We start from the raw sequence: 14,707 nt of genomic DNA on the forward strand, positions 1-14,707 counted from the left end.
ATCCTGTCTTCCATTGAGCTGCTCCAACACTCTCTACCGAAGATCAACCGGAGCGCTTCCGAGCCATCCTTGCATCGGGCAGCCCACACTGAGGATATCAATGCTTGCACGCTGACCACGTCCCCGAGGCTGCCTGTCTTCTAGTTGACTTTGCACCTGCCCTCAGGCTGCCAGGGGAGGAAGAGAAGCCAGCAGGCACCACTTTTCTGCTCCCTTTCTCCAGAGGCAGAACACATGTTTTCAGAGAAGCTGCTGCTAAGGACCTTCTAGACTGCTCACAGGGCCTTAACTTCATGTTGCCTTCTTTTCTATTCCTTTGGGCCCTGGGAGAAGGAAGCCATTTGCAGTGCTGGTGCGTCCTGCTCCCTCCCCGCATCCCCCATGCTCAAGGCCCAGCCTTCTCTAGATGCGCAAGTGGATGTTGATGGTAGTACAAAAAGCAGGGGCCCAGCCCAGCTGTTGGCTACATGAGTATTTTGAGGAAGTAAGGTAGCAGGCAGTCCAGCCCTGATGTGTAGACACATGGGATTTTGGAAATCGGCTTCTGGAGGAATGCATGTCACAGGCGAGACTTTCTTCAGAGAGTGGTGCAGCACCAGACGTTTTGCACATAAGGCACCAAACAGCCCAGGACTGCCGAGACTCTGGCTGCCCGAAGGAGCCTGCTTTGGTACTATGGAACTTTTCTTAGGGGACACATCCTCCTTTCACAGCTTCTAAGGTGTCCAGTGCATTGGGATGGTTTTCCAGGCAAGGCACTCAGCCAGTCCCCATCTCGGCCCTCTCAGGGAGCAGTCTTCCATCATGCTGAATTTTGTCTTCCAGGAGCTGCCCCTATGGGGCGGGGCCGCAGGGCCAGCCTTGTTTCTCTAACAGCCTTGTTTCTCTAGTCACATCATGTGTATACAAGGAAGCCAGGAATACAGGTTTTCTTGATGATTGGGTTTTAATTTTGTTTTTATTGCACCTGACAAAATACAGTTATCTGATGGTCCCTCAATTTTATGTTATTTTAATAAAATAAATTAAATTTAGGTGTAATGGCTGTTACCTCCTTTTAAAGTAATTCTGAGCTCACAATTTGAGCGCCCCATTTGTTCACCCTCTTCAGGAGCAAATTGAAGAACAGGAAATGTGCCCAGAGCCTAGGCTGGGAATGAAATTTTAATTTAACCTTTGTACTCTTTGTAACCCTCTACTGAAGAAGAGTCAAGTATAAAAATTAAGCAGAAAGTATTCTAAACTCAGCTAATAGGTTAAGTAATGCGTTCTATAAAATATTGTGGTAGCTACAGCTTTAAAAAAAAAAAAAAAAAAGATAAATTCCAGCTTGGAACAAGCCAGTGCTAGTTCACAAGGTTGTGCTCACCCTTCAATTAAAATGACTACAAGACTTGCCATCAGCTCTCTTCAGGACCACTGCTGGGTCAGAATCAGAAACCTTGGGTGCCATGACATTTTTACAAAATTTCAAATCAAAGCCAGGCTTTGCAGATAATAGATCGCTTGAGTATGAACCACACATTATGTAAGTGCACGTATATTTTGAGTTCTCAATACAATTACCCTGATGGGCATGAACCCACAGGTAAGAGCAGAGGTTTGGTTCCCCTGGAGGGCCCTGGCTGGAGGCCCCAGCACCAACCAGACAGGAGGGCCAGACTGCTACCCAGTACTGTACCTCCTGTCCTTCAAGAGCCTCCCTAAGAGAGAAAAAGATTTATACTTCCACTTTGTTTGCTGCACATGTGGCAACAAGATTGCTACCCTGATTTGGGATACTTGCGAGAACTCGAAAAAAATGACCACCCTTAAAGCCCTAGAAAAAAGTTGTATGTTAACAGCTAAGATGCACTCACTTTGCATTGTGTATTCTTGAAAGCTCTGTATAAATCAAAATTTTGACCACACACTAAATACACTAGAGAAATACACTATAGAGGAGTCCTTTTATAGGGTTGAAGAATCCTTTGGTAAGAAAAATATGCTGCATTAGGGACAGCTGCAAGTTTACTATTTCTGGGGAAGAAAAGATCAAAGATAAGAGCCAAGTTTGTTTTTTAAAGCAGTCAATCCAAACAGTCTGGGTGGTTAGTTGTTACCCCTGAGGGGCTTGAGGTGTAACTATATCAGCTATAAAAATAGTAATTCCATACACTTATTAGGTTACTTTATATCCTTCACTCTTCCCCATGGCTGTAATAATGGAGAGTGAATGAGACTAAGGCTAAGCCCAACTCCACTCAAATCCAAGCCACATACCACCTTGGCTACAGTACAGGGAAGCTCTGCACACCCTGGCTTGGGAAAGTTTTGGCCGATGGAGCCCAAGATGCAGGGCAACCATCTACTCTTTAGGGTTCTGATGACTCCACTCCAGAAAGGTGCATGAAGAGGTCCCCGAGCTCTGTCATGTCGACATCTTCATTGTTGGGGACATGCCGGCTTTCTCGGTTCTCGATGAAATCCCAGAGCCGCACTGAATTAAAGAACTGCAAAAACAGCCAGTGGACATGCCTGGTTACTGCCAAGAGCAACAGGAAGGCTACGTTGCTTGATCTTTCTTTTGCCTACCCCATTTCTCTGCCAGGAACAGTACCTGGAAATGCCCACAGCTGCTAAGTGTCCCCAACTAGAGATGGCTAAAGTCCTTACCCTCACAGTGCCTTGAGAACTGAGCTGTTTCCGAGGTTTTTCAGGCTCTGCTAGCCGCCCATCAGGGTAAGCATGGCGATAAAGACATTTGCTTCCAAATGGGCAGGTCCCCTTGCCTTGCTCAAAGTATTTACAGGCTTTTTTCCTGAAAAGCAGAAAGAAAGAGTCAAGCGGCTGGTGGGAAAATGTGGGGTCCAGATTGGGCCACTGCCTTCCTCTATCCTTACCCTTACGCCAGAGGTAGGTCAGCCTCACATTCTAGGTGGGGCAACTTAGGCTGGGAGAGGTTGAGTAATTTGTCTCAGGTCCCACACAGCTGGGATTCTGAATTCCAAGCAGAATAGGAAGCATCCCTACCTACCTGTAGCCTTGCAAAGGATATGAACCTGCCTGGGGACTCGCTGTGTGGAGACTGCAGTGCCTCACAGGCCCTCCGGCAGCTCCAGAGCACCTCCTGGGTCACCACAGAGCTAAGCCAGGCCTGGTCACTCCTCTGGGCATTAAGGTCTGAAGCTGGGCCACTTGTCTCTGCTCAAAGTTCCCTAGGTACTCCACCAAGCCAAGTCTCCCATTCCTCCTGGCTGCAGTGCTGTCAAGGTGACTACAGGGAAAGCAGAGGGTTTTAGCAACTGCCTAAAACCAGAGGTCTCCTTCCAGTTTTCCTGTCTTCACCCTCAGCACCAGGGCTTCTTCACGCCTTACGTGCTTTGGACCCCTTCTCTGAACAGTTTTCCAATGCATAAAACGCATAGGTCTAGAGCCTACAGTTACCAAACAGTTCAAACTGTTTTCCCTCTCTCTTAATTCTACCATTTTCCCCACAGACCTCTACCTTAAGAACCCTGCCCGAGGAAACTCAATCAAATGAATTCCCATTTTGCTCAAATGAACTCTGGTTTATCCAATCATAAAGGACCCCAAACTGAAGTGAAAAAAAGATACCCAAGAATCCAGAGGGCCATCTCGGAGAACAGAGGAAGGGGAAAGTCACAGAAATAAAGCCAAACAACAGAAAGGGCATGCTGCTGCCAGGGGCAGCTGGGGTGTGTGTGACAGCGGGAGACAAGAACGGGGAAAGGGGGCTCCTGAATCCAGTGGTTTTCTGTCTTGTCAGATGGGATGGCCACAGGCCAGCGGTGAAGTTCTCTGAGGACGGCTGTAGAGTAGCATAAAGACAAGCTCCCTGGCCAGGTGTGGTGGCTCACACCTGTAATTTCAGCACTTTGGGAGGCCAAGGTGGGTGGATCACTTGAGGTCAGGAGTTCGAGACCAGCCTAGCCAACACGGCGAAACCCTATCTCTACTAAAAATCCAAAAATTAGCTGGGCATGGTGGTGGGCACCTGTAATCCCAGCTACTCAGGAGGCTGAGGCAGGAGAATTGCTTGAACCCAGGAGGTGGAGGCTGCAGTGAGCCGAGATCGTGCCACTACACTCCAGCCTGGGAGACAGAGTGAGACTTCGTCTGGGGGAGGCGGGAAGCTCCCTTGCCGGCTGATCTGATTTGAGCACAGGTGGCTGCAGAGCAGGTGTGTGGACTGCACGTCCTCTAGGCCCCTACTTGCCTGGGGTTCTTAGCAGACTTCAAATGACCGCGAGCAGTTTGCTCTCACCAGAGCCTGCTGGACAACTCCAGGGCATCCTAGCACGCTGGCTACGAACTCCATCAGGTCAAACACACATTATGTGCTGGTTCCGTACTCTCGCAAGAATATTACTCTTTTTCCTCCCCCAGGCTTATCTGGTCACCAAGGCCAAAAGCCTCCAGTTCACTCTGACTCACTCTGTGTTCTCGGCTCTCACACCCAACTGTGTTCATTCTATTTACAAATCACTTCCCAATCTCCCCTTCCTTTGGGTTCCTAAACCGTGGAAGCCTCTGGGGCCTCCCTCCCACTCCACCAGTTTTCACCTTGTTCAGAGTACCACAGAGGAGCTTCCCAACCTTTTTTTTCTCTTTAAAGAGATGAGGTCTCCCTATGTCTCCCCTGGCTGGTCTCGAACCCCTGCCCTCCTTAGCCTCCCAAAGTGCTGGGATTACAGGCGTGAGCCACTGCACCTGGCCCCAACCTGTTCTTAAAGACCATGGTCACACTGGGATTCAAGTGTCACTTAGATTCCAGTCTGTGTGTAGGTCCCACCACATCCTTCTACACACCTGCTTCAATGCCAGGAGCCATTCCCAGTGTCCCCCAGACACAAAACCGACACCCTTCTGTGCCCACGTCCTTTCGTCACTTCCCCTGCACAGGTGCTTCCTGCTTCACTGTTCAGGTTCCCACGCTGCTTCCCCTGACAGCCCCTGGTGGATCCAAGTGCTTTCTCTGTTGTGACATATGGTCCCTCATGAAGAACTGGTCCCTAGCAAACCTGTATCATAATTGCCCTTTTGCAGTTTCCCATGAAGTTTTCTTACTTGGCTGGGTGCGGTGGCTCACACCTATAATCCTAGCACTTTGGGAGGCTGAGGTGGGTGGATCATCTGAGGTCAGGAGTTCAAGACCAGCCTGGGCAACATGGTGAAACCCCATCCCTACTAAAAAAATACAAAAATTAGCTGGGTGTGGTGGCACACACCTGTAATCCCAGCTACTCGGGAGGCTGAGGCAGAAGAATCACTTGAACCCTGGATGTGGAGGTTGCAGTGAGCTGAGATCACGCCATTGCACTCCAGCCTGGGTGACAGGGTGAGACTCAAAAAAAAAGAAATTGTCTTACTAATCTCTACATCTCCCAGTGGTGCTTAGCTGGAAGGTGCCTGACCCACAGTGAGTACTCAGTAAATGTCTGTGGATTGCAAAACACACAGTCATCAAAGGAAAGCAAACAAGGAAAGATCCAAATAGCAATAACAATTTCCAGACTGCTTTTCAGCGGAGCCCCCTTCTACAGGCCGGGAACCCTCTGCTTGCCACGCCTGCCCTCTTGTGGACACACAGGAAGATTGTATGAGGAAAAAATGGTAAAAAAAAAAAAAAAAAAAATCAAGCTTTAGTAAACTGATATGCAACATAAAGGAACCATAAAAAAGGTAATGTATAGTTTCACTTTTAGTACGACAAGTAAACTTCTACCATACCCAACCCTCCTGCAGATAAGTCTTAACACAAACATTTCAAAAAGACCTGAAGGCACTGGAGAACGAACAAATGCAGTTAGATTCTTTGGAGGAGTAAACGCAAAGAAGAATAGCAATGGCAAAGGCTAAGTTACCTTTAAAAAGGTAGCTTTTGTGACTCACTTCTGTAATCCCAGCACTTTGGGAGGCCGAGGCAGGCGGATTGCCTGAGCTCCAGAGTTCGAGACCAGCCTGGGCAACATGGTGAAACCCTGTCTCTACTAAAATACAAAAATTAGCCAGGTGTGGCAGCATGCACCTGTAGTCAGAAGGCGGAGGTGGCAGTGAGCTGAGAGCCATGCACTCCAGCCTGGGCTACAGAGCAAGACTCCGTCTCCAAAAAAAAAAAAAAAAGAAAGAAGTAGCTTTTATCCTGGAGCAGGCCAAAATCACAACCACTTGGGGTGACTAAAACTCCAAGGGGAAATCCAATCTTTCTGGCCTGAAGAACTAAAAGACGAGAGTTCAAGGTAATTGCAACTATTGGCAAGTGAGGAAACAATCCCACAAAGTAAGGGGCCTGTGAAAGAGTGCTCAAAGGCTGTGTATAAACTCTGCCCAACTCCTGAACCACACAGGAATGCGACAAACTCAGCCACGAATGCAAAACCAGAACTGAGATCTCAACTGCTGCCCGGGTTTGAGTTCAAACAATTTACCTACCTGTTAAAAACATCAATACTTGGCCGGGCGCAGTGGCTCATGCCTGTAATCCCAGCACTTTGGGAGGCCGAGGTGGGCGGATCACCTGAGGTGAGGCGTTCAAGACCAGCCAGGCTAACATGGTGAAACCCCATTTCTACTAAAAGTACAAAAAATTAGCCAGGCGCAGTGGCGCATGCCTGTAATCCCTGCTACTCAGGAGGCTGAGGCAGCAGAATCGCTTGAACCCAGGAGGCAGAGGATGCAGTGAGCCAAGATTACACCACTGCACTCCAGCTTGGGCAAGAAGAGTGAAACTCCGTCTCAAAAAAAAAAAAAAAATCAACACTTCACAGATAAACTGTAACAGAATCCTAAGTCTCTCTACAACGTAATATTTACAATGTCAAGGATAAAATCTAAAATTATTAGATATATGAAGAATCAGGAAAATGTGATCCATTCTTAAAAGACAACAGAGGTCAACTTCAAGATGACAAGGATTTCAAAGTAGCTACTACAACTATGCTCAAAGAGATGAAAAGAAAACAAAGGTTGAAAAAGAATGAACATCCCCAGAGATCTATGGACAATATAAAAAAATCTACCATAAATGGAAGTAGAGTCCCAGCAGGAAAAGAAAAAACAAGATAGAAAAAAAGTTAATGAAACAACAGCTAAAATTTCCCTAATCTTGGGGAGTAACATAAATGTAGAGAAAAACCACTCCTCAGCAAAATGTCCACATGCTGACAACCAGGATAAAGAGGAAAACTTGAAGCTGGGCACGGTGGCTCATGCCTGTAATCCCAGCACTTTGGGAGGCTGAGGCAGGAGGATCACTTGAGTCTAGGAGTTCAAGACCAGCCTGGGCTACATGGCGAAACCTTGTCTCTACCAAAAAAAAAAAAGAAAGAAAAAAAATTAGCTGGGCATGGTGGCGCACAGTACTGGCGGTCCCAGCTACTCAAGAGGCTCCTGCTTGAGCCCAGGAGGCTGAGGCTACAGTGAGCTGAGAGTGCACCACTGCACTCCAGCTTGGGCAACAGAGTGAGACCCTATCTCACCGAAAAAAAAACAAAAACAAAAACACACCAAAACTAAACAGGTCCACATCACCATGTCCTTGCTCATTGCTGCATTCCAGAGCCCAGCATGGTGCCCGAGAGAAGGAAGAGAGGAAGAGGCCCCTAAGACCACGCTCCTGGGAGGGAGAACAAGGACACAGGCTGACAGCAGAGCCAGGCAGGCAGCAAGGGCATGTCGAAACTCAAAGCACTTACCCCATCCCCTGTTTGAAAGCTTCAATCAACTCGTTCTTTTTATTCTGATCTTCCACCCAATACACACTTGGAATTACAAACTCTGATATCACACGGCATTCTGGACAAGACCTGAAATAAGAATTAGATTACTAAGGGAGAAGTCATGTTATGAAGCCTGGGCACACTCTCTGCTAAACCTCTTGCTCAACTGCCTGACCACTACAGGCACTTCCTTCACCAGAAATTCCAAAAGATGAAATCACAATCATCCAAGAACCGTATTTACTATTTAAAAAATAGGGTTTCCCAATAAGAACACATGGACACGTGGGGAACATCACACACCGGGGCCTGTCGGTGCAGGGGCAAGAGGAGGGAGAGCATCAGCACAAATAGCTAATGCATGTGGGGCTGAAAACCTAGGTGACAGGTTGAGAGGTGCAGAAAACCACCTTGGCACATGGATACCCATGTAACAAAGCTACACATTCTGCACATGTATCCCAGAACTTAAAGCAAAAAAAATACATATCTATATATCTATATCTGTATCTATATCTATATCTATATCTATATCTATATCTATATCTATATATAGGGTTTCCTCAACAAAAAAGATGAAATAAGAACCCTCATACATGGCTGGTGAGAATGTAAAATGGTGCAGAGAATGCAAAATTTGAACAGAGTCTGGCAGATTCTCCAACAGTTTAATGTAGTGTTATTATACCATAAAACCTAGCAATTCCACGCCTAGGTGTATACCCAAGAGAAATGAAAACACATGTCCACCCAAAACTGTGTTCACAAATGTTGACAGCAGCATTATTGATAATAGTTACAAAGTGAAAACAGCCCAGATGTCCACCAGCTGAGGAATGGATAAGGGAAATGTGCTGTGTCCATACAGCGGAACGTATTCCGCCACGAAAAGGGGTCTCTGGCACATGCTACAGTCAGGATGAACTCTGACAACACCATGCTCACTGAAAGAGGCTAGGCACAAAAGGCCGCATGTTCTGACTCCATTTATAAGCAGTGTCCAGAATAGGCAAGTCTGTAGAGACAGCAGATGAGTGGTGAACTAAATTGTGTGCATCTTTTATCTCAATAAAGCAGTTGTTTTACCACAAGATTTTAGACAAGTTACTTGACCCCCCCACCTCAGGCCTGTTTCCTAATCTGTAACTGAGGAGGGTCTTTGCGGGAATGGGATGAGCAGACAGATGTGAAGAGTTCTCAACAGTAGAACGCGTGCAGTAACCTCTCCACACGCCAGCTTTCCCCCTGTCCTGCTGGAGAATTTGAGACTCCTGTTGGCCACATTGAGCACATCCCATGTGCCAGGCATCATGCAGAATGTTTTACATGCATGATTCCACTTCATCCTCAAATAACCCTATTTTCGTTTTTGGTGGGGGGAAAAAACGAAGCTCAAAACGATTCACAGGCAACTGGGCTAAAGGCAGGTAGTACTGGATTTCAAACACAAGGCTAGGAGACGAAAACAGGCCACTGCCATGGAACAGCTTTTTACACAGATCATCGTTGCTGAGTTCCTCCCCAACACCCAGAATGTTTGGTAGGAATTGTTGCCCATCTTTTATAGGAACAGGCACTTGGGCTCAGGAAGAGTAAATTACTTGCTGAAGTTCATGCAGCCAGGGGCCAGAACTCACCAGTTACTCTGCACTAAGACACCCCTGGAGGGTAACGGAGGGCTTAAAAGTGGATGGAATAAAGTCTCAAATCAAACATTCTCCTAGTTCCTACAGCTAAGACCCCTGGCTGTACTTACTTAATGATTGGGTTTTCAAACTGTTTGGCACACCGCCACTGCCGGATGCAGGACAAGCAGTACGTGTGATTGCAGTTGGAGAGAATCCCAAATCTCCTCTCGGAAGCAGAGGCCTTCTCCAGGATCACTTCCATGCAGATACTGCACACTTTGTCCTGGCTTGCCTGGAAGGCAAAGGCCTTTTCCATCTCGTGTTCGAATGTCAACATGCAGATCTGAAGCACAGACAGGAAGGAAGGCTTCGGTTGTTGGCCACTGAGGAGTGGCAGGAGCCCTAGGAGTAGCTGCAGCCACACTGCCACTGCTGAGATCAGGAAGGAACACTGACAGCGACTGCTGTGAGCAAGGCCCAGCCTCCCCCAAGTCAGGACACTGACATCTCCCTCAGACCACACAAAGGACCTCAAACCATCACTGGTCCAGCCCCTTGCTTTCCTAGGAGGTGACGTGGTCACCACTCATTTAGAGCTGAGAACACGGAGATCCAAAAAGGTTAAACTGCAGTGGAGTCAGAGTCCATAAGGACTGCGACTCTAGTCCCCTAGCTCCTCTGGGCACTGTTTCCCCCGACTCTGAGCCATGTCTACATCAGAGATGCTGACTCGTCCTTACCATAAGCCTTGAGGCTAGCAACCTAGTTATATGTAAGCAGCACCACCTCTCCCCAAGAAAACGATTCAATGAATTCATTCATTCATTAGGCATGCCCTGAATTCCTTCTATGTGCTGGCATTTGAGGAAGGGCAAAGAGTGAGAAGACCTACGCCCGGCCCTTGTGAGCTCAGTGTGTCCAGATCTGAGACAAGCCAACATTCACCGCAGAGACCTCACACACTTGCATAAAGACAGTTCTAATCCTCTGCTTCCCTGGAAGACAATGGAGAGTGTCTCCTTGTCCACTGCCACATGGAGTCAGTACTAGCTTACCCCTTGATTATCTAGGAATACACTGTCCATTAATACACTGTCCATTTAAACATGCCTTAGGCCGGGTGCGGTGGCTCACACCTGTAATCTCGTTACTCTGGGAGGCCATGATAGGAGGACTGCTTGATCTCAGAAGTTCAAGACCAGCCTGAGCAACAGAGCAAGACCTCATCTCTGTGAAAAATAAAATAATTTTTTTTTTTTTTTTTAGATGGAGTCTTGCTCTGACTCCCAGGCTGGAGTGCAGCGGAGCAATCTCGGCTCACTGCAAGCTCCACCTCCTGGGTTCACGCCATTCTCCTGCCTCAGCCTCCTAAGTAGCTGGGACTATAGGCGCCCGCCACCACACCCGGTTAATTTTTTGTATTTTTAGTGGAGACGGGGTTTCACCGTGTTAGCCAGGATGGTCTTGATCTCCTGACCTTGTGATCCGCCCGCCTCGGCCTCCCAAAGTGCTGGGATTGCAGGTGTGAGCCACTGTGCCCGGCCAAAATAAAATAAAATTTTAAAAGTTAGCCAAGCCACCACACCTGGCATTTTTAAATTTTTTTATTATTTTTATTTTTTGAGACAGGGTCTCACTCTGTTGCCCAGACTGGAGTGCAGTGGCACAGTCTTGGCTCACTGCAACCTCTGCTTCCCAGGTTCAGGTGATCCTCCCAGCCCTGCCAAGTAGCTGGGACTACAGGTGTGTGCCACCACACCTGGCTACTGTTTGTTTATTTATTTGTTTATTTATTTTGTGGAGACGGGGATCTCACCATGTTGCCCAGGCTGGTCTCAAACTCCTGGGCTCAAGCGATCTGCATGCCTTGGCCTGCCAAAGTGCTGGGATTACAGGTGTGAGTCACCATGACTGGCCCTCCCCTGCCTCTTATCCAGCTTCGTACCCTCTGCATCATGCATAGGGACTAGCATAAGGCAAAGCCTCCCAAAACACTGCAGACATTAATGACTTTAAAAGGCCCTTCCAATAAGTGGCTCCTCAGATTCTATGATTTGGGCTCAAATCTTCCAAAACTTGGCCTAGCTGGATCCCAACCATGAGGAAGTGTGAACCCAGGGAGGCAGGACGCTGTATGTGTGTGTGAGAGACATACACACAGACGACATACCATGGTCCCGAGCTAGATCTGTTCTTTGAACTTAGCATGACTTTGTTTCAGATATCACTTCTTTTTCTCTTTATTCTGAGTAATCAAAAATTGGCAAAATAGGCTGGGCATGGTGGCTCATGCCTGTAATCCAAACACTTTGGGAGGCTGAGGCAGGCAGATCACTTCAGGTCAGGAGTTCGAGACCAGCTTGGCCAACATGGTGAAACCCCTTCTTTCCTAAAAATACAAAAGTAGCCGAGCGTGGTGGTGAGCGCCTGTAATCCCAGCTACTCGGCGGGGCTGAGCCAGGAGGATCACCTGAGCTGGGGAAGCAGAGGTTGCAGTGAGCCGAGATTGCACCACTGTACTCCAGGCTGGGTGACAGGGAGACTGTTTAAAAAAAAAAAAAAATGGCAAAATGACTGCAGGAAAAAGAATCTCAAAATAGGATGTAAATATACCAGATGCATAATATGGGTTATTACTGGCAGGGGGATGCCTGTGGAAACACCAACAATTCTATCACTTAGTATGTTTCAGATTTCTTTTTCTGAGTGTGTATGGATGGCCTTCAGTGTCCTGTTCAGTACATTTCAGATTTCTTAACATGAGTTCATGCAAAGGTTTGTGACTTTACCTTTTCGTGAGCCTTCCTCTGCTCTGGGTCGAAGGGGTGCAAGACTCGCAGCCTACAGATTTCACACACCTCCCCATGCAGGTAGACACAGGCATCCCCAAACCGGCACTCCCCAGCAGCTGCGTAGGGGCACAGCTGCTGCTCGTTGCTGTAGGAGCTGCTGGCCTCCACGTCATCAAGGCCACTCCTGATGGCCTCCAGGTAGGAATGCGGCTTCATCTCGGGGCTGGGTTGGGGGTCGCTGCAGCTGCCTGGATTACTCACCATGCTCGGCTGAGTCTTTCCTTCAGCCATGCCAGAGAGATCTGAATACAACACACGGCACACACACACATGAAAATGGCCCCATTTTTCTGTTATGCCGTTAACCAAAGCCTAACATATCAAGCTACTCTGACCTAAGAATTCCACCCTTGAGAACATATGGCAAAAAAACAGACCGAAGGGGAAAAATAAAAGGAATAGTATAAAATGTTCATAGTGACATTACTTATAATTACTTAAAAAAACAAAAAACAAAAATGGCCAGACAGGGAAATAAGCAAAACAATAGGATACACTTATACAAAAGAACACTAAAGCTGCTGTTTAAAATGGCAAATATGGAAATGTTAACACATGGACCAGTTAACACTAAAACAAACAAAAAAAGTGAGATCACTAGAACACAGTGTTTCCTTCATACCAGCAAAGTTACCAATCATTTTAAGTGAACTAGAATAGATGTCTACAGCAAATCTGTGGGTCCTGAGGCCAGCGTAAACTGTCCCATGGTGAACCCTTCTCACGCCAGGAGCTGCTGCCTTCCCACTGCACACCTCCGAGCTTGTTTAGAGGTCACGTATTCTCACAGGACTACTCATTTGCTGAGGAGAGAATCTACCTACCTCATGGTACCCAATTCCAAGAACTAGAAATCTCTTCACCTGGTGAGGACCAGCCAATAAAAACAACTTTTACGGCCAGGCGCAGTGGCTCTTGCCTGTAATCCCAGCACTTTGGGAGGCCAAGGCGGGTGGATTATGAGATCAGAAGTTCGAGACCAGCCTGACCAACATAGTGAAACCCTGTCTCTACTAAAAATACAAAAATTAGCTGGGCATGGTGGTGGGCACCTGTAATCCCAGCTACTAGGAAGGCTGAGGCAGGAGAATCCCTTGAACCTGGGAGGCGGAGATCATGCCACTGCACTGCAGCCTAGGCGACAGAGCGAGACTCCGTCTCAAAAAAACAAAACACACAAAAAACAAACAAAAAAACTTTTACAATTTGTAGCTTTCTTCCTCATCAAACCCCGTTTTAAGGCACAGACCATGTCCCAAACCCTAGTGTGCTATTCTGTTCCCAAAGGTGCAATCTAAAATGTCAAACACTGTCAGCATAAAAACTAAGACCATTCACTGGCCTAAAAGTCAAACTGTGAAACGTGCTCTTTAGCAAAATATTTAGTTTTGTTTTTTTTTTTGAGAGGGAGTCTCACTCTTGTCACCCAGGTTGGAGTGCAGTGGCGTGATCTCAGCTCACTACAACCTCAGCCTCCCGGGTTCAAGAAATTCTCCTGCCTCAGTCTCCCAAGTAGCTGGGATTACAGACACCTGCTACTACGCCTGGCTAATTTTTGCATTTTTAGTAGAGACGGGGTTTCTACTAAACCATGTTGGCCAGGCTGGTCTCAAACTCCTGATCTCAGGTGATCTGCCCACCTCAGTCTCCCAAAGTGTTCGGGTTACAGGTGTGAGCCACTGTACCCAGACAAAATATTTAGGTTTGAAATGAAGAGCTTGATGCTTCTCACCAGCTGGACAACCACCATATGAAGATGGAAGTTACATGCTGACAAAAAGATTGCGTTTTTATGTTTTGCCAGGTCAGTCTTGGAGCTCCAGCCTTTGGGCACGAGGGCAAACGTATCATTTGAATGATCTACAGCCACATGGAGCCTCTTCAGAAAGTTCTGAAGTCTCTCCACGCGGACAACCTGGAGGCGTATTAGGTTAGGAGTCCTCTTGACAAGAGGAGGCTAGAAAGGAGCACCAAGCATAAGCAAGAGTGCTATGCAAAAAGAAGCAACAAAAGGCTTCCGCTTACTCACTTCGGTCTCTAAGAACCAACGTTCTCTTTTCACGCTTCCCGGGTTCATGTGAGTTAGTTTTCACAATGGACGCAGTGACCTCAGAAGGAGGGTGAGGACTGTGGAAAGCTGGGGAGGGCACACTGTGGGCCATGGTGCCGACAGCACCTCCAGCTGCAGCAGAGGGCCTCGTGTGGTCATATCTAAACAAAACACACAGCAGATGCATTACAGACATGCCATCCACACACATCCCCACACTCCCCAGATGCCAATGGCCCTCCTGCTGCTGCACTTGTTGAGGTGAAGAAAGCAGCCATCTTTTCCAATATTTAAACTCTAACAGGATTATCGATTAACAGATGCTTGGCAATTCAGTGTGAGGGGGACATTTGCTATCTATCACCTATGCTTAAGTGTCTCTGTGGGACTTGAGTGGGACAGACACACAGCTCCAGACCACACAGAGAGCCTGAAAGTTCCAAACAGATGTTGAGC

General features: G+C 47.4%; 2 protein-coding genes across 3 annotated transcripts in view; one reads left to right on the top strand and one right to left on the bottom strand.

The window, feature by feature from the left end:
* The window catches only part of RAF1 (Raf-1 proto-oncogene, serine/threonine kinase), an 83,566-nt gene extending 82,532 nt beyond the window's left edge, over nucleotides 1-1,034 (top strand). For both annotated transcript variants that reach the window (XM_007985267.3, XM_073009835.1), the window contains exon 17: nucleotides 1-1,034. In XM_007985267.3, the coding sequence (XP_007983458.2) occupies nucleotides 1-144 (144 nt within the window). In that variant the 3' untranslated portion in view covers nucleotides 145-1,034.
* The window catches only part of MKRN2 (makorin ring finger protein 2), a 27,960-nt gene continuing 14,180 nt past the window's right edge, over nucleotides 928-14,707 (bottom strand). Inside the window, exons 3-8 of the mRNA XM_007985266.3 lie at nucleotides 14,231-14,412; nucleotides 12,139-12,443; nucleotides 9,478-9,692; nucleotides 7,698-7,808; nucleotides 2,656-2,800; nucleotides 928-2,492 (exon numbers count right to left, since the gene is read on the bottom strand). Of these exons, the coding sequence (XP_007983457.1) occupies nucleotides 2,355-2,492; nucleotides 2,656-2,800; nucleotides 7,698-7,808; nucleotides 9,478-9,692; nucleotides 12,139-12,443; nucleotides 14,231-14,412 (1,096 nt within the window). The 3' untranslated portion in view covers nucleotides 928-2,354. The remainder of the gene's footprint in view (nucleotides 2,493-2,655; nucleotides 2,801-7,697; nucleotides 7,809-9,477; nucleotides 9,693-12,138; nucleotides 12,444-14,230; nucleotides 14,413-14,707) is intronic.

The sequence above is a fragment of the Chlorocebus sabaeus genome, chromosome 22, assembly GCF_047675955.1.
Source record: "Chlorocebus sabaeus isolate Y175 chromosome 22, mChlSab1.0.hap1, whole genome shotgun sequence".
Taxonomy (NCBI): domain Eukaryota; kingdom Metazoa; phylum Chordata; class Mammalia; order Primates; family Cercopithecidae; genus Chlorocebus; species Chlorocebus sabaeus.